Below are 24,963 nucleotides of genomic sequence, written 5' to 3'. Positions count from 1 at the left end.
ACAAATGGAACAGGTTTGCCTGACAGTATACTGAAATCTAAAGCCGAGAGTCCTTGAAAAAGGCCTACGTTGGGTGGTGGGCTAACATAAGGGGCTTTGTAGGGGCAAATAAAAGATGCAAGATATATAAATAAGACAGAGAAAACAGACAAGTTACTGTTCTGTGCCATCACGGCCATGTAATAATGTAATGTAATATGTAAGTTACCAGCATATGCTGAAAGAAAGCGAATGTTCTGTGCCATCACGGCCATGTAATAACGTAATGTAATATTTAAATTACCAGCATATGCTGAAAGAAAGCGAATGTTCTGTGCCATCACGGCCATGTAATAATGTAATGTAATATGTAAGTTACCAGCATATGCTGAAAGAAAGTGAATGTTCTGTGCCATCATGGCCATGTAATAATGTAATGTAATATGTAAGTTACCAGCATATGCTGAAAGAAAGCGACTGCTCTGTGCCATCACGGCCATGTAATAATGTAATGTAATATGTAAGTTACCAGCATATGCTGAAAGAAAGCGAATATTCTGTGCCATTACGGCCATGTAATATGTAAGTTACTAGCATATGCTGAAAGAAAGTGAATGTTCTGTGCCATCACGGCCATGTAATAATGTAATGTAATATGCAAGTTACCAGCATATGCTGAAAGAAAGCGGATGTTCTGTGCCATCACGGCCATGTAATAATGTAATGTAATATGTAAGTTACCAGCATATGCTGAAAGAAAGCGAATGTTCTGTGCCATCACGGCCATGTAATAATGTAATGTAATATGTAAGTTACCCATGTAATAATGTAATGTAATATGTAAGTTACCCATGTAATAATGTAATGTAATATGTAAGTTACCCATGCAATAATGTAATGTAATATGTAAGTTACCAGCATATGCTGAAAGAAAGCGAATGTTCTGTGCCATCACGGCCATGTAATAATGTAATGCAATATGTAAGTTACCAGCATATGCTGAAAGAAAGCGAATGTTCTGTGCCATCATGGCCATGTAATAATGTAATGTAATATGTAAGTTACCAGCATATGCTAAAAGAAAGCGAATGTTCTGTGCCATCACGGCCATGTAATAATGTAATGTAATATGTAAGTTACCAGCATTTGCTGAAAGAAAGCGAATGTTCTGTGCCATCACCGCCATGTAATAATGTAATGTAATATGTAAGTTACCCATGTAATAATGTAATGTAATAATATGTAAGTTAGCAGCACATGCTGAAAGAAAGCGAAAAACATTATTTTCATTTCTGTTTCTTGCTTCTGTGCTCTGTAAGCATTTTAAACATTTTCCCTGTCCATAAAAATGAAAGCAGAAAAGCAGTATATTTATACTTTTCTGGAGTCATTCGCACTTCGTCTGCATTTGAATGATGGAGCCAGCACTTAACAGCTCCACAAAAAAGACAAAAACTGATAGGCCAAAAGAGAAAGAATAGTTGTGTAAAATCTTACCATAACCACAGATGTCCTTCCCTTCTGTGTTGCAGTACTCTTTACATGAGGGATGACTGCTGTAAGTGGTCCCAATGTCCAGTCAGTATACAAAAGCTTTTTACCACTGCAGGGTACGTGAGATGTCGCACATAAGCCTGCAGACAGCATAGGCCATAAAAGTGATATCTGCATGTACCATCCTCAGAACTGAATGCCCCAGTAAGAAAACCAATTTAAGGAACAAAAGGAGAAAAAAACATACATCCACAGAAAAAAACATGAACCGGGGAGAGGTGGGAAGGACAGAATACTACAACATAGAAGAGAAGGACATATATGGTTATGGTAAGATTTTACAAAGCTATTCTATCTCTTTCGATTCCTATGTTGCGATATTCTTTAGATGAGGGAGAATACCACAGCTCATGAAGAAGAGAGGGAGGAGGAAGGAGCAGAGGCACTCTCTAGAAAGCCATGAAGAATGCCTCTAGCAAAGGCTGCTCTGGATCTGGAGATGCCATTCAACTTCTAATGTTTAGTGAAAGCGTGAAGAGAAGTCCAAGGTGTCACTTCTAAAATAGCAGTAGTATCCAAACCCTTGAAAAAGGCACCAGAAGAGGCAACAGCTCTAGTAGAATAAGCCTTAACAGGGGAAGAGAGAGACTTACCATGAAAAACATACCAAAAAGAGTTGGCCTTGGAAATCCAAGTAGAAATTATCTGCTTGGAAACAGGCCTTCCCAGAGTCCTGGGATGAAAAGATACAAAAAGCGGATCAAATTTCCTGATAGCCTTAGTTTTATCCAAATAAAATCTGAGTTGTCTATGCACATCTAAGGTATGTAGGACCCTCTCACTAGGGGATAGACTGATTAAGTCACAACTGATTCACAACCTTGGGCATAAAGGAAGGATTGGTATGCAAAGAAACCCTATCCTTATGGAAAACTAGGAAGGGTGGAAAGGCCATCAAAGCCTGAAACTCAGACACCTTTCTGGTAGAGGTGATGGCAAGTAACAGCACAGTTTTCCAAGTACAATGTTGAAGAGAAGCAGTGGCTGCAGTTGCAAAAGCAGCCACAGTGAGTTTTTCCAGAACATAATTTAGATCCCAGGAGGGGAACAGATTTTCTTAGAGGCTTTATGTGAAGGACGCCTTTAAAGAAAAGTTTCACCTCTAATATAGAGGCCAATGGGGGAGACAAAGGCAGACAAGCAGAAATGGCTGATAAATGAACTCTAACAGAAGAATAAGTCAACCCAGCCTTCAGCAGTTCACACAACTAGGACAGAACCAAAGTAATGTCCACTGATAGTGGGTATAGTTTACAAGACAGACACTAGATGGAAAACCTCTTCCATTTTGATGAATAGGATTTCCTGGTACTGGATTTTCTGGCCTCCTACATAATCTTAAGCACATCCTCAAAAAAGAACCGTCTGAAAGGAGTCAAAAATTATCACCCATAATGTCAAATGTAGAGTTGAGGGATGTGAGTGTATAAGAGACCCCTTGTCTTGTGTGAGAAGATCTAACCTGTGAGGTAACTTGTGATGAATACCCTTGGTTAAATGGAGAGGAAGAGGGAACCAATGTTGTCTTAGCCAAAAGGGAGTCATCAGCAAGATTTCTGGTTTGTCCTGCTATATTTTCAGCAAAACTTTCCGAATGAGAGGGAAGGGGGGAATGCATATAGAAACAACCCCTTTCAAGAAATTGAAAGGGTGTCTACCCTTCAGACCAGAGGTCCTGGGACACTGACACAAAATTGTGGAAGTTGTCTGTTCAAAGAGGAGGCAAAGAGATCAACTTGAGGTGTATCCCACTGGTGGAGAATGTGCAGAAACACATCCCTGTGAAGCATCCATTCATGGGATTGAGTCATGGCCCTGCTAAGTGTGTCCGCCACTACATTCTGATTGGAGGAGATATACACTGCCTGAAGAGTGACCTGGTACTGATTTGCCAGCTCCCATGCCATGAGGGCCAGCCTGCACAGAAAATATGATTTCATCACCCCCCCCCCCCAAAAGTACTGTGTTGTCTGTAAACTGTCTTAGGGGTCCAGATGTAAAGTGTATGGAAAGCCTGAAGAACCAGCAGAAGAGCTCTCATTTCTTTTATATTTACATGTCCTTCCTTTGAGAAGGGGATCAAAGGCCTTGAACCTTTAAGTTTGCAAAGGTTGTCCCCAGTCCATGTCTGAGGCATCTGTGAACAGGGCTTGAGTAGGACGAAGAGCATGCAAAAGATGGCTTGGATTTAATGAAAACTACTGAATCCACCAATGTAGCTCCTTCTTTAGACCAGGAAGAAGAGGAAGGATAAACTCCAATGGGTGCAGTTGCTGTCTCCAAACTGACTTTAGCAACCACTGAAATTTCTTCATGTGCAGTTTGGCCAGAGGCAACATGGAGATAGTGGATGCTATAAATCCCAGCAGCTTGAGAAACTCCCTGGCTGTCAGAGAGTGCAAAGGCTGAACATTTTGGAAATAGTGGTCTAGAAAAGGAACCTTCTGAGGAGGTAGGGAAGCCAAAGTAAGGTCTTTATGTATCCTGCACCCCAGGAAGACATGGTTCTGGGAAGGGGTGAGGAAGGACCTTTTAAAATTTATGGTGAAACTCAACCTTTCCAGAAGGGAAATGATGACAAGAAGATGCTGTTGGAAAGTGTCTGGAAGTGACGCCTGGAGCAGCAGGTCCTCCAGATAAGGGACGACCTGGATACCCTGGACTCTGCAGAAAGCAATGACAGGAGCCAAGCATTTTGTAAATACCCTTGGTGCTGTAGAGGGACCAAAGGGCAAAGCAGGGAACTGAAAATGTGATGAAGCAACAGAAAAATGCAGAAAATTCCTCTATAGGGAATGAATGGGAATATGAAGGTTCATATATAGGGAATGAATGGGAATATGAAGGTTCCTGTAAAGGGAATGAATGAGAATATGAAGGTTCCTGTATAGGGAATGAATGGGAATATGAAGGTTCCTGTAAAGGGAATGAATGGGAATATGAAGGTTCCTGTATAGGGAATGAATGGGAATATGAAGGTTCCTGTACAGGGAATGAATGGGAATATGAAGGTTCCTGTATAGGGAATGAATGGGAATATGAAGGTAGGCATCCTTGATGTCCAGGGAGGCTAGAAAAGCTTGTGGAAGGATGACAGGAAATAAAGTCTGTATAGAGAGCAAGCAAAATGTTGAAACCTTTAAGAAGGTATTGAGGTGAGAAAGGTCAAGCACGGGTCTCCAAGGGCTATCTTTTCTGGGTACAAGAAACTTCCTGGAATAGAAACCTCTTCCCCTTTGGGGCAGTGGAACTTCTTGTATAGTTCACTGGGATTTCAGCTCCTGTGGTGGTTGAGGAGTTCCCCTTAAAAGGAGGGAGAGATTCCCAGACCATGAAGCGCCCTTTTTGTATAATGGAAAGGACCCAAGAATCTTAAGTCATGTGTTCCCAAGCTGTGAGGGAGGGAGAGAGAGAGAGACTCTGACAAAGGGGGGTGTGTGTGGGAGAGGCTGCGTGGTACACACAGACTACCTGGCTTGTCAGGAAAGGGCTGCTTCTGGGAAGGGACAGACTGAGTGGGTTTAGAAACAGGAACTTTCCTAGCCGTCGTCTTACCCCTGGAAAGAGGAGCTCGAGATTGTTTCATAAAAATCAGTTTTAACAGGGTAATTCCTTTGGAATTTAGGAACTGGAGACACAAAAATATGACTTAAGTCCTGTAACTCCTTCCCTTTCTCCTGCAGTGACATGAACAAACTAGCTGCAGCAATCTCAAATAATGCATTACTGTTCAAAGAGGCATCCATAATCTTAGCCTTGAAATCATCAGGGAGTGGCTGAAGCCTCAACCAGGAATATCTTCTCAAGACACAGCCCGATGCAGCATCTGTAGAAGATGCCTCAGCTGCATCATGGCTGCATTTAATGGAATGATGGGTGACCTGAGAAGAATCCCTCAAAATACAGCAGAGCTGAGACTTAACTTCCGAATCTGGAAGATCAGAGAAAAGCTAAGCAGCCTGAGAAAGAAGGGCCAAGGCATACTTAGTCATATGGGTCTGGTAGTTGATAACACGAAAAGCCAAGGTAGCCGTGGTGTACATCTTTTTCCCCAACCTTTCCATAATTCTACTCTCATCAGAAGGGAGTAGTGAAGTGGATGGCAGAAGTCTGGATGGTTTATCATCAGCCACAGAAACCACAACTGGATCTACAGAAGGGCATTTGTAAAGGGATGTACAGTCTTCTGGAACTTTGTAAAACCCATCTGTCCTTTAGAGGCAGGAGGATAAGTATCTGGAGCCTTTGATGCAGAAGAGAAGGCATCGAGAAAAGCTGGTAAAACAGGAGGCACAGCAGATGGTGAAGGAAAGTCCATCTGAAGCGAATCATAGTATCTTTTTCTGCACCTCAGACATCTGAGAGCAGTCCCATTTAAAGTACTCCCACATGCACGCAATAGTCTCCCTAAACGTGACATCTTCAGCAAGAGACTCAGTGCCATTAGATTCGTCCTCAGGGGAAGCATACTCCAAAGGAGATGTAATCTGGGCAGAGTAAGCCAAGGATTTATCGTCTGAGGAATCATCCTCATCAGAAAGAACCTGTTCCCTAACCCTTTTTTGAGGGGAAGATATTAGAGGGGATACTCCTAAGAAAGGCCTTAAGGCCATGAAAGCATTAAACAGGCTTTTTGAAAAGGCCTGCCTGTCAGATTATGATTTTTGAAGAACAAAAACATGTTTTGTTTTCTGCTACTTTTTAAGGTGAACATGTGGTTTGTGAAGGGCAGAGGGGCCTGGCATAGACCTACCTAGTACACCCACTGTTGGTACATTCTCCTGGACTAAGATCTGTGGGATACTTTATGGTCCTTCCAAAGCAGGGAGCCTAGGTTCCCCCTGTCTGATGTGGATGTCTGCAAAGCCTCAGAGGATGTGCCAGTATCTGAATCCTTGATAGGCTCCAAAATGGTACCCACCAAGGAATCCGAGCCAATATGCAAATGGGCCTCCAAGCCTTCATCAGCCTTAACAGGAACGTCTGGAATGGGAAGTACAGCTGAAGTAACAGGCTTGGATTTCTTAGCCTTCTTTGCAGGCTCAGCAAAAGGCTCCGATGTACCCTCCATAACATTGCATGCTAATCTCTTAAGCCCTAATTTTCAAGGTATATACTAACAGAAGAAATCTGGCTCCGTAGGATGTTTGGAACAAACACTTGACTAATAGGGCAAGACTTATGGTCATGGTTAGGCTTCAAGCAGAAAAGGCACTGATTGGGAGAGTCTTTATTTGGGATTTGTCTGCCACATGGGCACTTGCCTTTCTTGGACGACATGTAACATCATACAAAAGCAGTAGCAAAAGATAAAAAAACCCTCAACTGGGCACTTATCTGACTCTTGTACACCAGCAAACAACTTGGGCAAGCAGACCGAAGGTCGAAGATGCAGTTCGGACTGGTGGCAGAGAAGTTCTGAGGACGGTACGTGCAGATGTATTTCAAAGATTCAAAGAAACTTTATTGTCATTTAGAAAACATAAGTGCTACCTAAACAAAATTTCGAGTGTCAGCTCTTTTACAGGAGAAAAACACAAAAAAACAGACATATATTAAAGAATAAATAATAACTATAGTACAAAAGTAAATATCCAGGTGGCTGACGCACATGCTTGTACACTATAAACACTGAATTCTAGATGATTAACACATGAAAAGAAAAATACACTATACATAGAGGTGAGATTGGGAGATATTGCATATAAGGAAGTGACTGGAATTGCACTTGAATGAAACCATATTAATTTTAGTATGCAAGAAATAAACAGAATTACTGTATGAAAAAAAAGAAAAAGATTGAGAACGTAACAGTCTATTATAGTTTTGATACATCCAGATTTATGTCTGCATTAATGAGTCTTATTGCAGTTGGATAAAAACTGTTCATGAATCTGGAGGTCCTGCAGCAGACACTCCATAACCTCCTACCAGATGCAAGTTTAGTGAACCAACCATACGCTGGATGACAAGTGTCACTCAGTATTTTGTGGGACCTCTTTTTACATCTCAGTTCAAACAGCTCCTGTAAGGCAGGAAGACTAGTGCCCACGATCTTTTCTGTTGCTGTTATTCTTTGCAGCTTCTCCCTTTCGGCCATTGTGCTGTTACTGAACCATACAGTGCAGTTGCTGGTGATAACGCTCTCGATGGCTCCTGTGTAGACGGTATTTAGAGCATTCATAGAGGGCTTTGCTCTTCTCAGCCTTCTTAGGAAGTATAGTCGCTGGTGGGCTTTTTTTTTTTTTACTATTATGCATGAAGACCAGAATTTCCAAATAGAAGAGATTCAAACAGCTTAAGAGAAATTACAGGAAAGAAAAATGCTCGCACAATAAAAAACTGTCCAAAGATTCAATTGCAAATTTGTGCTCATTAATACAATAGATCCATGAAAAATATTGTATAGAACCAGAAACTTTGGGCCGTTGGGAAAAAGAAGTGCCTGAGGAAGTGAGAAAATATAAAGAACAAAACCTTGAGGTTTATGAAAGTTATAAAAAAGAAACATGGCCATGGGAAACAAAGAGAGATCTGATATGGAGTAATATTTATGCGAAGAGAAAGCCAAACTAATCAATACAAAAAAAGCAGCTCCAAAGGTATTTGAAAATGAATACAGGCAAAGGCACCCAGATATGGAAAATTTCTCAATACAAAAAATAAGACCACAAAGGAGGAACATAAAACAGAAGATTAGTAAAGTAGAATTTAAAAAATAGAAGCTGAAGTTATGGAACACCTGCAAAGTGAAATATTTAGAGTAGAAAGTCTAATGTGGGTTACATCACAGCGTGATGAGCCCCCAAAGTAAGGAGAAACAGGTGGAACGGCAGAGATTTGAAGAAGAAATACAGATGTGGGAAGGCAAGAGAGATTTAATATGGTGCAATACGTATGAAAAGGAGAAAGCAAAACTAATCAATATAAAAAGCACCAAATATATCTGAAGAGAAATACAAGCAAAGGCATCCAGATATGGACAATTTCACAATACAAAAAATAAGGAAACAAAGGGTGAAAGTAGAAAAGAGGATTTATAACGGAGAAGTTAAACAAACAGAAGCTGAACCTCTGGATCATCTACTAAGTGAAGGAGTTAGTGTAGAAAATCCAGCTCAGGTAACACCACATCATGATGGAACAAGTCCCCAAATTAAGGAGAAACAAGTGGAATGGGAAGCATCTGATCACTTGCCACATGAAGTTTTCAGTACAAAACCAGTCGAAATGTTTAATCGCAGCTGCACAGTGAGGGAAGGAAGGAGCAGGAAACAGTAGCAATTCTGATGCAGCCAATGCAGCGGTGTGATAGGCCAGTGAGTTCCCATATGACAGAGCAACCGATGATGCTAGATGCAGCTGAAGAGAATATGTGACAGGAAGATGTTCTGGAATTTTCTGTAGAATGTCAGCAGGAAATGGAGAACAAAGAATGTGCCCTCAGGTCAGAATAAAATGATCTAAGGAAAGAGTTGCTTGATTTACTAGATCAATGAAAGAAACAGATTACAGAAAGTCAATAAGACCCAAAATGTTAGAAGTCTTATAAAACAAATGAACACAGTAATTGGGACTATCAACAGAAATTCATGACATATAACATAAGTAAATAGGCTATATTACTATACAGTTAAATTAATAACAGAAAGAGTCTCACCACAAAAATACAGGGCAGTAAGGGAAAGGAAGGGGAAATCAAATGCCATCATGAATTATCAAACAGAAACAAACTATAAAGCAAGGAAGACAAGAAGTGCCAGTATTAGAAAAGTGTAGACGAGGAAAGAATGAACCAAAATACTTAGAAAGATAGACATGATAAAAGCAAAACACTGTATCGGAACTGATTACACTATTGCAAGCAATATACTACAGATATCAGCATACGCAGAAAAACTTAGGAGATATGTAGATAAATATAAAGGAAAATACAAAATAGGCAATTCATTGATGACCCAAAAAAATGCTACGGTGGTGCAGCGGTAGCATTGTTGCCTCACAGCATGAGGTTCTCTGGTTCGATTCTCAGCTGGAGTGCCTTCTGTGTGGAGTCTGCATGTCCTCCCCATGGTCAAGTGGCACTCGAAAGACATGTGTGAATGGGCATGCCTTCGTTGAAGGTTGGGCGTCAGGCTGGCAACTCGGCACCATAAAAATCTACTGCCAATCATTAGTGGACCGGAGTTCTGCTGTGGCGACCCCTAACCGGGAAAAGCCGAAAAGACAAACAACAACATCGATGACCCAAAAAAGTTTTAAAGAGAATTGGGAAACAAAGCAAAAGCAATAGTACCACCACCAATACAAGAAGAAATAGACACATTTTGGAGAAATATCTATAAAGACCCTGTGGAACATTATAAAGATGCTGCATGGATACAAGAAGTAAAAGAAACAGTAAGAAGTTCAAATATACAGGACATGAAATGGGATGGAGTAAAGGCTGGAGAAGCAAAATTAAGAAAAGTTCCTAATTGGAAGACCTCAGGCACAGATGCAGTACGTAACTTCTGGGTAAAAGTATTAACATATTTCCATGAAGATTTGTCCCCAACTAAGAACTATTTACATACGGTCCCTGAGAAGAAACCAAACTGATTAACAACAGTAAGAAATGATACTCCTCCTTAAGAATGAACTTGCAAGATATCCTAAAAACTATACACCAATAACTTGTCTTCCAATGATGTATAAACTATATACTAAAACTGATACCAACAGAGTTTATAATCATTTAGAAGAAAACTCAATTACGGCAATAGAACAAAAGGGTAACAAAAGAAAGTCATATGGAACAAAGCATCAATTGTTGTTAAATAGGTCATAATGGTAGACTGTAAAAAGGGGAAGAATCTAAGTATGGCAAGGACAGACTACAAAAAAAGCATCTGACAGCATCCCACATTCATGGATAAAGGAGTGCTTACAAATGTATAAAATACACCCTACATTGATCAATTACATTACAGTGACCATAAAACAGTGGCAAACCAGTTTGCAGCTAAGCCATGATAAAGGAAAAATTATTATCTCAGAGATAAAAATTCAAAGGGGAGTGTTCCATCATGACTCTATCACCGCTGGTCTTTTGTCTTGCCCTTAACCCATTAAGCTGTCTACTTAACAAATTAGGACGTGGCTACAGTTTGGCTCCCAGAAAACAACCAAGTGTAAAAGACTTCTCAACTTCTTTTTTGTGGATGATTTAAAATTGCACAGTTCATCAGATGAGGAGCTGAAAGCACAACTGCAAGTGGACAAAACTTTCTCAGAAGATAAAAAAAAAGTCATTTGGTCTTGATAGATGTGCAAAAGCAACATTTAAAGCAGGAAAGATGCGGCACCAAAAAACATCAGTTTGGGACAGGAATGTAATATCAAAGAACATGACCAGGAAGGTGTACACAAATATCTGGGAATCAGTGACGGATCGACAATAAAACATAAATACAAATAAAAGTCAGTAAGGAATATTTTATAACACTTAATACTAAAAAGTGCACTGACATCTAGGGACAAACTCCAAGCTATAAACTAAGTTTCTCTTCCTGTTTTAACTTACAGTTTTGGGGTGGCCCAAACGGTATTGGATCAGTTGGACAGGAGAACAAAAAACATGCTTCATTGTTATCAAATGATATATAAAAATTAGTATATACCAAAATTATATATTCCTCATTCTGAAGGAAGTACAGGCTCCCTGAAATTGACTGCATATATAGATCTGCAGCTGTAGCACTGCATACATATCTGCTGACCCCACCAGATCCAAAATAATGAAAGTTTTAAAACATGAAGACAGCAAGTCTAAGACGACTTCCTTGCTTAATTTAGCAGAAGCATATCATTGTCAAGTGGGAAATCAAACCAGAAAAAGGCAAAAATCAGTCAGCAACTGAATGTGCCAAAAAACAAACGAAGACTATAAGGAGAAGGATTGGATGAGAAGGCAAGAAATGACGAATAAGCATAAATATAGTTAGAAGTAGAGAAAACTCCTGGAACAACCTCATGCTGATCAAGATCTGATGCAGGAATGGTTAAGGAGAATTTAAACCAAAAGATGGAATGTTAATATTGATGGCCCAGTCTAGTGGACTATGTACACGGTTTAGAAAGTCCGTTGAACATGTGGGTGAAACAGACAAATGTAGGTTCTGTAAAAAGAGAACTGGAAACAGCCACACATCTTATTGCAGAGTGTGATACACTAATGGCAGAGGGCCTGTATACTGAAAGGCATAATAATGTGGGAAGACTGATGTAGTGAGGACTGTGTAAATACTACAATACTGAAGTAGCTCAGAAGCACTGGAAACATGAGCCACAAAACATTATAGACAACAATGAAGGTTATATCACATTGGATCAACCATTGCCAACAGTTCAGAAAATACATGCGAAAAAACAAGATATAGTAGTTCATAAAAAGAAGAGAAAAGTAGCATTGTTCCTTAACATCTTTACACCCAGTAATTATGGTGTCTTACGTACACAGAGAGACACAAAATCAAAAAATACCAGGATTTGCAGGCAGAAATGAGGGCAATGTGGAAGACGGATACCCAGATAGTTACAGTGGTACTAACAGCAACACGTCTTATAAAAAAAAGAATTTACAGTCGTATTTAGATACACCACCGCTGCATATAACTCCATATGAATTACGGAACGAGTCAATTCTGAGCACATTGTGGGTGCTGCAAAGAGCATTTTTGGATAATATCACAGACTGAAATAGTACTAATTTTCCAAACTTTAATCATACTTTGACTTAGGAATGGGGTCCATTCCCATCACTGTATTAGAAACAATAAGGATTTGGAGAAATTAAATAGAAAAAAAAAGTAGCAACCATTTCAGACTGCTTACTTACCAAGCACTTTGATTTCCATGGGACTGCATTGATTAAGTTCGGTCATTCCTTTTACTTCTGAGAAGGTAACATAATCACCATTCTGAAATCCATGTGAATGTTCATCCAGGCAAGTAACAATCCCTGGACTTCCCTAATCAGTGAAGATTAATAAAGTAATATGAGACATTTAACAGGAATATGACAAACCACTGTCTACAGCAAACTTAAAAACACAAAAACATTTTCAGAGACAACCGTCCCAGTGCCTCACGTCCTTTGCTGGGTCTACTAGCACTCCAGTCAATCCTGGTCCAATGCCTGAAAATGACCTGGGGCCAGCAAGGATCTTAAGGACATCCTTGGAGGGGAGGGGTCACTGTTTTCCCACTTCAGCCTATTTTTTTTCTTATTGTATAACTTTTCCCCTGTTTTACCCTTGTGGAACCAATAATTGCATCCAACGGAAGGGTGTGCGATGGAGACATGCAGTGCATCACCCTGCCTTCACAGCAGCAAAACCATGTCTCCACCTCTCCTTCCCTTTGGAAAAGGTCACCCAGTGGGAAGTCTTCAGTCTTCACCACGGATTGTTGCAGAAGAACCCACCCAGGACAGACTGCCTTCCAGGGATGGTAACACCCATCCTTCCCTGCTGCTTTGTCAATTACCTGAGTTGCTAATCGAACCTGGGTCAGCTGCACCATAGTCAGGCCTTTATCCCTTTACAACACTATTTAGGTAAATACACAAAAACAGTTCTGACTTAGGCATTATTTCCTAATAAGAGGCACATAATTTTATGGCCATAAATATTTAATTATTATTTGATTATTTTCTTAAATTTAATTTTGCCATTTACTTTATGCTGGCAAAAATTATAGAAAACCTGTAAAGGCACCATACTTACCTATGCCTTTTCTGGAGTCTTGTATTAAAGATCACAGTAGCAGTAACACACACAACACAGTATATGGCAAAACATAAGCAAAATTTGGGAAATGTGGCAAGGACATCTATCCACAAAGTCTTGTACTGTTAAGCCTTGGTGAACTCGGAGTGATTTGGGGATGTGTGAGAAGGCTGAAAAAGGCTTGGGTCTTTCTTATGCATGACAGTTTAAGGTTTGCCTAGTACTACATTCTCCTGTGGTACAGCCTAACATGCTATCACAACTGCTACTTGAAACAGCAATGGAAGTAGTTGCTCAAATAAGGTATTGATGCACAGTCACAGGAAGCGACCTAAAAAGTCCTGCCCATGATTATGGAAGACACTGACCTCCAGTAGGCAACAGCAACATTCCTACAGGAAACTGAGAAGACTGCATATGTGCAGGTGATTTCTCAGCAACTGCTTCATATAGATATATATATATATATATATATATATATATATATATAGTTACACATGTGTATGTGTGTGTGTGTGTATATATATATATATATATATATATATATATATATGTATATATACATACACACACATACATACACATTTATATATGTGTGTATATATATATATATATATATATGTGTGTACATATATATATATATATATCTATATATATATATATATATAGATATATATAGATAGATATATGGTTCCCTTTGTTTGATCGACATTTCAAAACTTTGAAAATCATATGGCCCAGACCATATGATTGAAGTTGTGAAACTTCAAACACTTTCAATTGAGATCGCAGTATAGTGCAGAATGGGAGATTTAGCATTCTCCTATCTGTATTGCAATCTCAGAGTTGGTATACTTAAGTAGCAGGGGGTATGAGGAGCGCAGCCCCCTATGGGGGGGGGGGGTGCAGGGGGTTTGCCCTCCTGCAAAAACATAAAGGTAATTTTTTTTTTAGTTTGGGTGTTTTTCTTGTCTGTTTGAAGTTTCAAAACTTCGATCATATGGTCTCGGCCAAATGATTTTCAAAGTTTTGATACTTCAATCAAAGCAGACCCATATATATATATAAACACAAACACACACACACTATATATATACATATATATATATATATATATATATATATATATATATATATATATATATATATATACATACACGCATAAACACACACACACACACACACACACACACACATTTATATATCACATAATTTTAACTGGCAATTGACGTCATACAACCTTGCCAATGAGTCCCCAACAACCATTATATATCACTCTGGGATAACTATAATAACGGTAGGTACACACTGCGCACAAGGCAGATAATGCATTCCAATAACTGCAGCAAAGTGTCATCTTTGGAGAACATATTAATCTCAGGTCGCAACAGACTTGCTGCGGTGACTTTGTACAGCATTTCACAGATCCTTTTACAATGATTCAGCAATTAGGGGGATTCTTTCATTTCAGAGAGACAAGTGAGAAAGTACAGTTACATCAAATCTTACCAACCCTTCCCAATAGTTCAAGCTGTTAACCTGTTGTATTATTTCCTTTCTATCTCAGTTTTCAGCTTTCTCTGATTTCCCCCTTCTGCTGCCTTTGCAAATGTCTTACCTGTTCTCATTCACCTGTCTTTTCCTGAAGTTGCTGATCAGAGTCTGCTTGTGATGCCTCACCGTCTACATTCCGCAACTTTGTTGATTTGTCCCCTGCAATCTGTTTGCTAACATAGTCCATCACAAGTATGAACAGAAGTGGGCTCAAAGCTGAACCCTGACGCACATTTGTAAGACCAAGCACTGTTTGTACCTGCTTCATTGGGTCCTTGTTCAGTCTTTTCTAAATGTACTAGTGTATCTGGGACTCTGAACCATCACAGAATTGCCCAAATCAGCTTTCTTGGAACCCTGACATATGCTTTCTCCAACTCTAGAAATGCCTACGTAGACTATTTTCTCATTTCTAGTTTCTTCTGAACTGTTTCATTGCAAACATTGGTTCAGACGTGCTGTATCCTGATCGGAATTCAAACTACTTTCTACCCATCTTACTATCTACTGTCTTGTGTATTTGTTTATCAATCAACCTCCCCAGCACTTTCATGCAGTGTAACAGTCTAATACCTTTATACTGCCCAGATATGAGAATGTCCCTTGTGTTCAAGAACACTGGCATTAGAATGCTTATTGTCCAGTCATCTGGGATAGGGCTTTCCCTTCGTACTCCTATAAGTACCCTCTGGAGCCATTTCTCCCCTATCTCACCCAATGCATCAATCATATCTGCCATGATCTCATCTGGGCCTGCTGCTTTCCCTGACTTCATTTTCCTTGGTGTTGTTCTTACTTCTTCTAGGGTGGGCTCCTCCTCTTCTCTCATCATAGGCTGTGCCTGGTGCAGTACAGCTTCTGTGGGGTTTTCTTCATTCAGAAGCTTCTGGAAGTACTCCTTCCACCTGCCTTTGATGTCCTGTTGGATGGTGTGCAGTTTGTTGCTGGCATCCCTTAAGAAGGGTGTGTGATGACTATCTTCTTTATCTTTCTGTCTTTATTTTACATTTTTTTTACTTTTTGTAGTTTGTGACAAGTGGGATTATAAATGACCGTCACGATTTGCTATAGGTGACTTGCATTTTATTTTTGAATAAGTTTTACATTGCTATATTCTGCTGTTTAAGATGTTTTGTGCAGTCTGTGCAAGTCATCTGGAGAAGCAGTCAGCTTTGTTGGAGATGGCTGCTCCAAGAATTAATGGGACTTGTTTAGACTGCACGCTTGTACATTACAGCTGCACGTGTAATCAACCCTTCCCACTACAGTCCAGGAAATAACCCCTAAAGGACTTCCATTACAGGACACTACCACAACCTTCTAAGGAACTTCCAAACTATAGCCCCATCAGGATAAAATATAAAGGTTAACTGTATCTGCCGCACGTTGTTCGAGCTAGAGGAGAGGCCAGAAGTGACACGCTCGCAATCTGCCCAATTACTTTGGTGCACACAGCCTGTATGCAGACCATATTTTCTACTGCTAGGTTACTTAGATACATTCAGCCTGCAACTAGTTCTCACTATTATAACAGCGAAGGCCAATTTTCTCTGCGATATGTACCTTGGTACCCATGTTATTTGTTGATATAACCGCTTGTAATTGCCATTACTTATATCATCTGCTACAAACGTTTTGAGATTCTGTTATCTACACTGATGTCTATAGCATTTTGCTGTACTAGCTACTGTGTTATTTGCTGAATTTAGCTGCCTGTTTTTTATGCATTATTCTATAGCTGCTAAGAACACTTTATGCACTAGAATCCTAAGACCTGTTACACTGCTCTACAAAAGGTGTTGTTTTGTTTAGCTTCTCTGCTGCCTCTTTATCTACACTCCCTGTTCTCTCTGTATTACTGGCCTCTGTGTGATTTTTTTATTTTTTTTCACCTCCCTGCTTAACTAACCCCTCTTTTGTTCTGCTCTTCTCCCTACAGCTGCATGTGTAATCAACCCTTTCCACGACGGTCCAGGAAATAACCCCTAAAGGACTTCCATTACAGGACACTACCACAACCTTCTAAGGAACTTCCAAACTATAGCCCCATCAGGATAAAATATAAAGTGTATGTACTGCAGTCTTTCACTAGTGCTCACCACCGTGGTGCCTGTGCTTTACCCCGCGCTTGCCAAGCAGCCTACAGCGGGCCTTAACTCCCTTACCCCCTATGCTACCTCATATATATTTTTACCACTAGGTGGCACTGCTTTCCCACTTACTAATTAAGATCTCCTAAATCTATTTTCCTTCTCTCCCAAGCTATCCCCCCACTCCCATTCATACTTGCCCACTGGCCTGCTTTGACTTGACTTGAGCTGTATTTCACCACCTTACTCCCCTCAGCCTCGTTTCCCCTGCTGTCCTTGTACTTCATTCACAAAGCACACTTTTCTGCTTCAGCTGGCTGATTGGTTTCAGCAAGGCACCTTCTCTTTAGCTCTACATATATCATAGTACAACCACTACACTTCTCTGCTTCCTAGAGACAATAAATCTTGTCTGGGACTCTGGAAAAATAATTTCTACTGTTCTTCTAGATCTGTCCAAGGCATTCGATACCATCTCCCACACCCATGTCCTAAACCATCTCTACAACCTTAATCTCTCCCAGAATACCTTATCCTGGTTCTCTAGCTACCTCTCCAATAAATCTCAAGCTGTAAAATAGGGGACAGGCACCTCAACCTTCATTCCCACCTCCACTGGGGTTCCCCAGGGATCCATACTCGGTCCAATGCTGTTTAACATCTTTATTAACAATTTCCACAAAGCCATACCCAATACCAAAATTGTAAATATGCAGACGATTCCACATTAATCTGCAGTGCCACCAACCTCCCAGAGCTTCAGACACTGACCCAAGCTGCTTTCTCCACCACTGAAAATTGGACGTTTCAGAATCACCTCCACTAAATGCCAGTAAATTCAAAATACTATTATTCTCTCCCTCAAAAGCTTCCCCTGTTGATAAAAACTCATTCCAAATCATAAGCCAAAACAACTCCACTCTAGAGGTTGTTCCCTTTGCCAAACTACTTGGGGTCACTATTGATGAACACCTGAAATTCAACACTCACATCCAGCAAAACATTAAGAAAACCCATAAAAAACTTGGTATGCTATACAGGAACATCCAGTTACTCTCTCCTTCCACCAGACAAACGCTTGCCACTACCTATCTACTCCCCTCACTAATGTATGGCGCTCCTCTATTAACTAACTTATCTGCCACACTCACTTCAAAATTGGAAGTCTGTTATAATAAGATTTCTAAATTTGTCACCAAAGACAAATACTCCTCCCATCACTGCATTGCCCTTAATTTGCTACACTGGCTTGAACTCTCCAACCATCTAGACTATCTTCAGATTACCACACCCCACAAACTAATCTTTCAACCCTCTAAGTGTCCTGCTCTATGCAATATCCCTCTCCCCTACACCTTTCAGAGAACTCTCAGATCTATTCACCAAAACCTAATCTGTGTCCAAAAACCCAATCGTCCTGATGGTCAAACTCCTGCTTAGCAAAAAAAGGAATTCTCTTCCTTCCTCTCTAAGGACCTGTGCAAACTAACTTTGAAAACTTTAAATCTCAGTTACATTCCTATTTACTCTAACAGAAAATGCAACTGCATTCTCCCCACCTAGTCCTATAATTCTCTCTCCACCTCTAAACCCCTCTCCAGCTATGATTACTAGCCTCTCTAGCTATGTTCTATAGGCTACCACACATATGTACATACTGTAAATATCAAATTTGTACCATGTACCTAAGAATCTACACCTGCCCCCTAACATGACATGTAACTGTAAATTGTTCATTAATAATATTGTGTCTGTATCTAAAGGTAACATGTACATAAGAATCTACACCTGTTCTCTAACATGACATGTAAATGTAAATTGTTCATTAATAATATTGTGTCTGTATCTAAAGGTAACATGTACCTAAAAAATTACACCTGCTCTCTAGCATGAAACATAATTGTAAATTGTTTTTCTTTTCTATATTGTATCTGTATCTAAACTTTGTAACACGGAGCTTTTCTCCCCGGGTCTCCACTGAAAACAGGCTCTCTGAGCCCAGTGGACCTCCCCGGTCATCAAACTGGAAATATATAAATAAATAAATAAATAATCTTTCTGTCTTTGATGAGAGTTTCTTTGTGCCATCTGCAGAGTCGCTTTCCAGAAGCTGGTAGAGGGACTATGCTGCCTAGTTCTTTGCTAATGCGACTACTCTCTTTGTTAGCCAGACAGTATTCATTCTTAGCCTGGCCATTTTTTCTGTACCCCACTTCTTTCCTGCACTCCGTATTTATTTTGATAATTTCCTGGACTTCTGCAATCATCCAAAAGCACATAAAGTCCTGGCTGAAAATGGCAACATGAAGCATCTTCTCAAGCGAGCCAGTATCGGCCATCCTTTACTCACAAAGAGCATCAACTGTAGCTTGTAAAAATAACATGAAGGAAGCAAACTTGCACTTCCCACATTCAATGCTGCAGTAACACAAACGCTAACTACTATATTACTGATTTTAGTTCTCACTACTCTAGTTGCCATTTTACTATTTAAATAATATATTAACTCTTTAAAACACTTTTCATGCTGCAGTAACACAAATACGACTCAAGCATGCAAACCTTTAAAGGGAAACGGCCTCTGCCTGTTGCTGCTCTTTTAAAGAACCAGTGACTATTTTACAGCAAAAAGTAGCAAAGCAAAGCAACAACTGTGTTGTTACAATACACACACATACACACACAAACACATACTTTGCCCCTCCAGCAAGTACCACCTTACTAATGTGTGCAAAGCCTAACGTTGCCCCTTCACCTATCTCCCAGCTATATACCTTACCTTAGGGAAAACATTTCCTTAGCACTGCTGCTGCTACAAGACCGAGACACCCAACATACAGCAGCATACATGCTCAATACTAAATCTATATGAATTAGGGGTACAGAAAAAAGGCAAGAGGGGCTGGAATTTACTGGAGAAAAAAAGAAGTTATGTACTCACCATAACATTCCATCTGAGTAGGTAACTTCATTTGTCAGCAACCTGTGGGTATCGGATCCGAATCGGATCCGAGCCGGCAGCTTTCTTAGCCAAAGATCTGAGCTCCTAGCTCCTCCCCCTTACCCATAATACCCTGCTACCTCCCTCCCGTCCTCAGATCGAGTTTGCCACAAAAAAACACAGTATAGTATAGCAATAAACTACCTGAATACCTGAACCTGATGTCCGGTAGGACTGAACAGAAGAACCTTGAAACGAACTACAGGTCCGGGGGACGGTGGGGGGGGGTTAGTTGCTTACAAATGAAGTTACCTACTCAGATGGAACATTATGGTGAGTACATAACTTCTTTATCTGAAGTAGTTAACTTCATTTGGTCAGCAACCTGTGGGACAGAGTCCCCAGCTACCAACAACTTGGGAGGTCCTCATGGAAGGATATTCCGGAGCACTGCAGAGCCAAAGGACGCTCTCCCTCTGGATATTAGATATAACTTGTAATGGGTAATGAAAGTATGAGATGATGCCCAAGTGGCTGCTGAACAAATGTCATCTAAAGGCACTCTTGACCCGAAGGAGGCAGAAGTAGAAACCGATTGGGTAGAGTGCGCACGAACCCCTGCGGGTTCTGGTCGACCAGAGCTTCTGCATGCCAGAAGGATACATTGGGAAATCCATCTAGCTAAGGTTACTTTTGTTACTGGTTTACCAAAAAAGGGCTTAGCAAAGGAGACAAAGAGCTGCTCCGATTTCCGAAATTCGGCAGTTCTGTGTAAATAAAATCTCAGCTGTCTGTGCACGTCTAGAGAATGAAGTCTATACTCCCCCCTCTGTTCTGATAATTTGGGAAGAAGACAAGCAGATTGATGGATTGATTGATGTTGGCTTCAGAAGCCACTTTAGGCAAGAAGGAAGGATTAGTCCTGAGGGAAACTCTGTCTTTATGAAAGATAAGGTATGGAGGTTTGGTACAAAGAGCCTGAAGCTCCGATACCCTTCTAGCTGAAGTAATAGCAATTAGGAAGGCAGTTTTCCAAGATAAATACCTGCCACCATCCACAACTCTATCATACAACCAGCCATCTAAACTCCCCCCACTCACATTCACACTCACCTATCTCTCCCCATCTATATCCTATAAAACACCTCCTATCTTTCTCTTACAAAGTACTTACTTCTCACAAACTCTCCATCCCCATAGCTACCAGAAACCCCTTCTCCAACACAACAGTACCCAACCCATTTACTAAACTGCTTAATTACCTCTCTAACCATATCCTTCACCTAGTTACCAGTCTCTTATCAGGTGATATCCATCCTAACCCAGGCCCCTCAACCTCCTCTACCATACGTAAGCCTCTATTACTTACTTCACTAAACTCCCAAAGCATAGTCAACAAAATAGCAACCCTCCATGCCTGGATCACATATAATAAACCTGACATCCTATCTATTTCAGAAACATGGCTAAAACCCTATATAAAAGACTCTGAAATAATTCCACCTAACTACTCTATCATTAGAAAAGACAGGTCCCACAAAAAAGGCGGTGGTGTAGCTCTTCTATTTTCTACTTCCTTGTTAATTACTCCCTATGACAAACCTATTCCACACTTCAACAATGCTGAATTACTCCTCACTCTCCTACAAGTCAACAAGCATAAACACATATGTCTTGCATCACTCTATATTCCCCCAGGTGACAATATCTCTACATTAGAAGATATCCTCTCCTGGCTCTCCAGCAACATTAGTAATGAAACCATAATCTTAGGTGATGTAAATATCAACTGGACCTCCATTCAATCTCCAACCAACCCCCTTAACATCAACCTATATAATTTTTCCCAACTAATCAACAAAGTAACACGTCCTTCTAAAAACCTTTCCTGTGGCAGTATACTAGACTGGATCCTAGTCTCACACCCCCACTATCACTCTGACAGTGGTACTCTTCCCGATGCTCTAAGTGATCATATGCCCATCTTCACTTACCGACTCCCCTGTATCTCTCACCACCCCCACAATTATATTACTACCCGCAACCACAAAAATTTCAACCCAATAACCTTTTCAGATTCTCTAAAAGCAATCAACTGGAACACTCTAAGGACATTAGCCTTAGAAGACGCAGTTTCCCACTTTAACTCTACATTCTTAAAAATACTAGATTCCCAAGCCCCCCTAAGGACAAAACGAATAAAAAATAATTCTGCCCCATGGCTTACCAAAAATACATTAGCAACCATGCGCCTTAGAGATAAAGCCTGGGTACTTTATCAGAAAAGAAAGTCCCCTGATTCCCACATTGAATACAGAACCCTCCGAAACAAAGTAAAACAAGCTTACTATCTCTGACAGACTAAATTACTTCTTTACCCTCCAAAACAATAATAAAACAAATCCACAGAAATTCTGGAAAGGAATCTCTACCCTCCTTAACCCCAGCAGACCACACACCCCTACCCCCGACCCAAATGCCCCAGATTTAGACCTGGCTACTCAATTCAACTCCTTCTTCATTGATTCAATTGGCAAACTAACTTCCTCTTTTCCTACTTCTACCCTACCATCCAATACTCCTTCACCCTCTCCTGCCAAATGTTCACCAAGCACTTCTCTTCCTTCCTCATTCCCATCTTCTCTAACTATATCCCCCAACTCTTCTCCCTCTCTAACGTCCTCATCATCCTCACCAACATCAAATACTTTCTCTCTCCACTCTGCTCCATTCTCATTAAAACCTATACCCATTTCTACAATAAAAAAACTCCTTCAGAAACTGAAGCCCGGCACTAATGCACCTGACAATATCCCCTCATATTTCCTAAACATTGCTGCTGATGCAATTGCCTATCCCATAAGCATTCTCATCAACCGCTCGATCCTGGAATGTACAGTGCCCCAACTCTGGAAACAAGCCTTTATCATCCCCCTTCATAAAGGCGGTAATAACTGCAGTGTTAACAACTTCCGCCCCATTGCTATCTTGTCCCCCATTTCTAAACTACTTGAAAAATGTGTTCAACTTCAACTACTACCACATCTTTTAGACAATAACCTTCTTACACCTACACAACATGGCTTTAGGCCAAATCATAGCACCATGACAGCCCTCCTCTCCTATCTTGAAACCGTAAATAAAGCACATGATTCCGGCCATATTGTCTCTACCCTACTACTTGACCTCTCTAAGGCTTTTGATACCATTTCACACAGTCTGCTATTAACTAAACTTTCCAAACTTAACCTTTCTTCCTCCTCTGTGAACTGGTTCTCCAGCTACCTATCTAACAGACACCAAGCTGTAAAATGGAAAAAGGCCACTTCCTCTTTTCTTAGTACCCCCACCGGAGTTCCCCAAGGCTCCATACTTGGTCCTCTTCTCTTTAACATTTTTATAAACGACTTTCATAAATCTATCCCATTCTCTAACATCATCCAATATGCTGACGATTCTACCATTATCTGCTCTGCCACATCTACCGCTGAGCTTCTAAAGCTCACACAAGAAGCTTTCTCAATTACTGAGCATTGGATGAAAATAAACCACCTTGCTCTCAACGCCTCCAAAACTAAACTCATGGTATTTACTCCCTCTAAAACTACTCCCTTTGATACAAACAAATTCCTGATCACTAGTCAAAACAAATCAAGCCTAGAACTGGTATTTGAAACTAAGTTACTTGGTGTTCAAATTGATAACCAGCTTAATTTCAACTCCCACCTACAGCTAAATATTAAAAAAAAAACACCAAAAGCTGGGTATGCTCTACCGTCAAAATCAATACCTCACAAAGACCTCTAAAATCGCTCTCTCTTCTTCCTTTCTTATTCCTTCCCTTCTCTACGGATCACCTCTCCTAACTAATATTCAGTCCTCTCTAAAGAAACAACTTTCCTCTTGCTACAACAAAATCGCCAAGTTCGCCAACGGCCACAGGTCATCCACCCACCACTGTTCCTCTCTCCAAAAACTACATTGGCTTGAACTTCCACATCAGCTCAATTACATTCAGCTTACCCTAGCCCATAAGCTCATTAACAACCCCTCTCTTTGTCCCTCCCTGTCTTCTGCTTTTAAGTTTCACTTACCTGACAGAGTCTTAAGGTCAAACAATCAAAACCTATTAGAAATACTTAAACCAAAACGCCCCCCAGGCAAAAACCTACTATCCTTTAACCTAGCTCGTCTTTGGAACTCACTCCCACCATCCATTCGTACCATCTCTAATCTTTATATGTTCAAAAAATCTCTTCATTCTCATCTTACATCCCAATGGGAATGCTCTTGTTCCCATCCATCATAAAAATATGGAACCCTTCATCCTCCATTCATTCACTTCCTACTCAACAAAGCCTACATACTTATTACTTCCTTCAAATCTAACCACACTATGCAACAATATAATCCTACCTCTTTAAAGCCCTAACACACCTCCCATTTATTGTACCTCATTTAATATGATCACATTTTGAATGTACCTCAAATGCATAAGCAATGACTGTATTCTCTTTTACATTGTATAAGTAGCTTAGCTCTATTGTTTACACCTTGTCTGTTAGTCTGCTTTAAGAGATTTTTCAAGTGTATGTACATATTCTGTGTCTGTTTTTTGGAGCTTTTCTCCCCAGGACTCCATTGAAAACGGGTTCTTTTAGGCCCAATGGACTATCCTGGTAAACCAACTGCAAATAATAAATAAATAAATAAATAAAATTAAGTCAACCAAAGTTGCAGGTTCAAAAGGAGGACCAGTCAGGGCCTGGAGAACTAGGGTTAAAATCCCATGGAGGAACTGCATCCTTGATAGGAGGTCTCAGGAGAAAGGTACCTTTTAAGAAGGTCTTGCAAATCTTCGAGGAAGCTAGGGGACCAAGATTGTTTCCAATATGGAAGTGGGAGATCGCTGCCAATTGAACCTTAACAGTCGAAGAACTGGCCCCTTGATGAAAAATATGACATAAGAACTCCAGAACTGCTGGTATAGGGGCCGTAAATGGGTCCAAATTCTTATGCTCCGCCCAGATAGAAAAGAGTTTCCATTTGCTCCTGTAAATCTTCCTGGTAGAAG

At 40.3% G+C, this 24,963-nt stretch overlaps 1 protein-coding gene across 2 annotated transcripts in view; it reads right to left on the bottom strand.

Annotated features, from left to right (window-relative positions):
• Positions 1 to 24,963, bottom strand: part of LOC122807796 (ubiquitin-like modifier-activating enzyme 1) — a 2,541,412-nt gene that overhangs the window by 2,112,566 nt on the left and 403,883 nt on the right. For both annotated transcript variants that reach the window (XM_044078854.1, XM_044078853.1), the window contains exon 7: positions 12,413 to 12,545. In XM_044078854.1, the coding sequence (XP_043934789.1) occupies positions 12,413 to 12,545 (133 nt within the window). The remainder of the gene's footprint in view (positions 1 to 12,412; positions 12,546 to 24,963) is intronic.

This window comes from Protopterus annectens, chromosome 7.part1 (assembly GCF_019279795.1).
Source record: "Protopterus annectens isolate FY-2018-M chromosome 7.part1, PAN1.0, whole genome shotgun sequence".
Lineage (NCBI taxonomy): Eukaryota > Metazoa > Chordata > Ceratodontiformes > Protopteridae > Protopterus > Protopterus annectens.
This window is presented reverse-complemented; position numbering and strand designations above follow the sequence as displayed.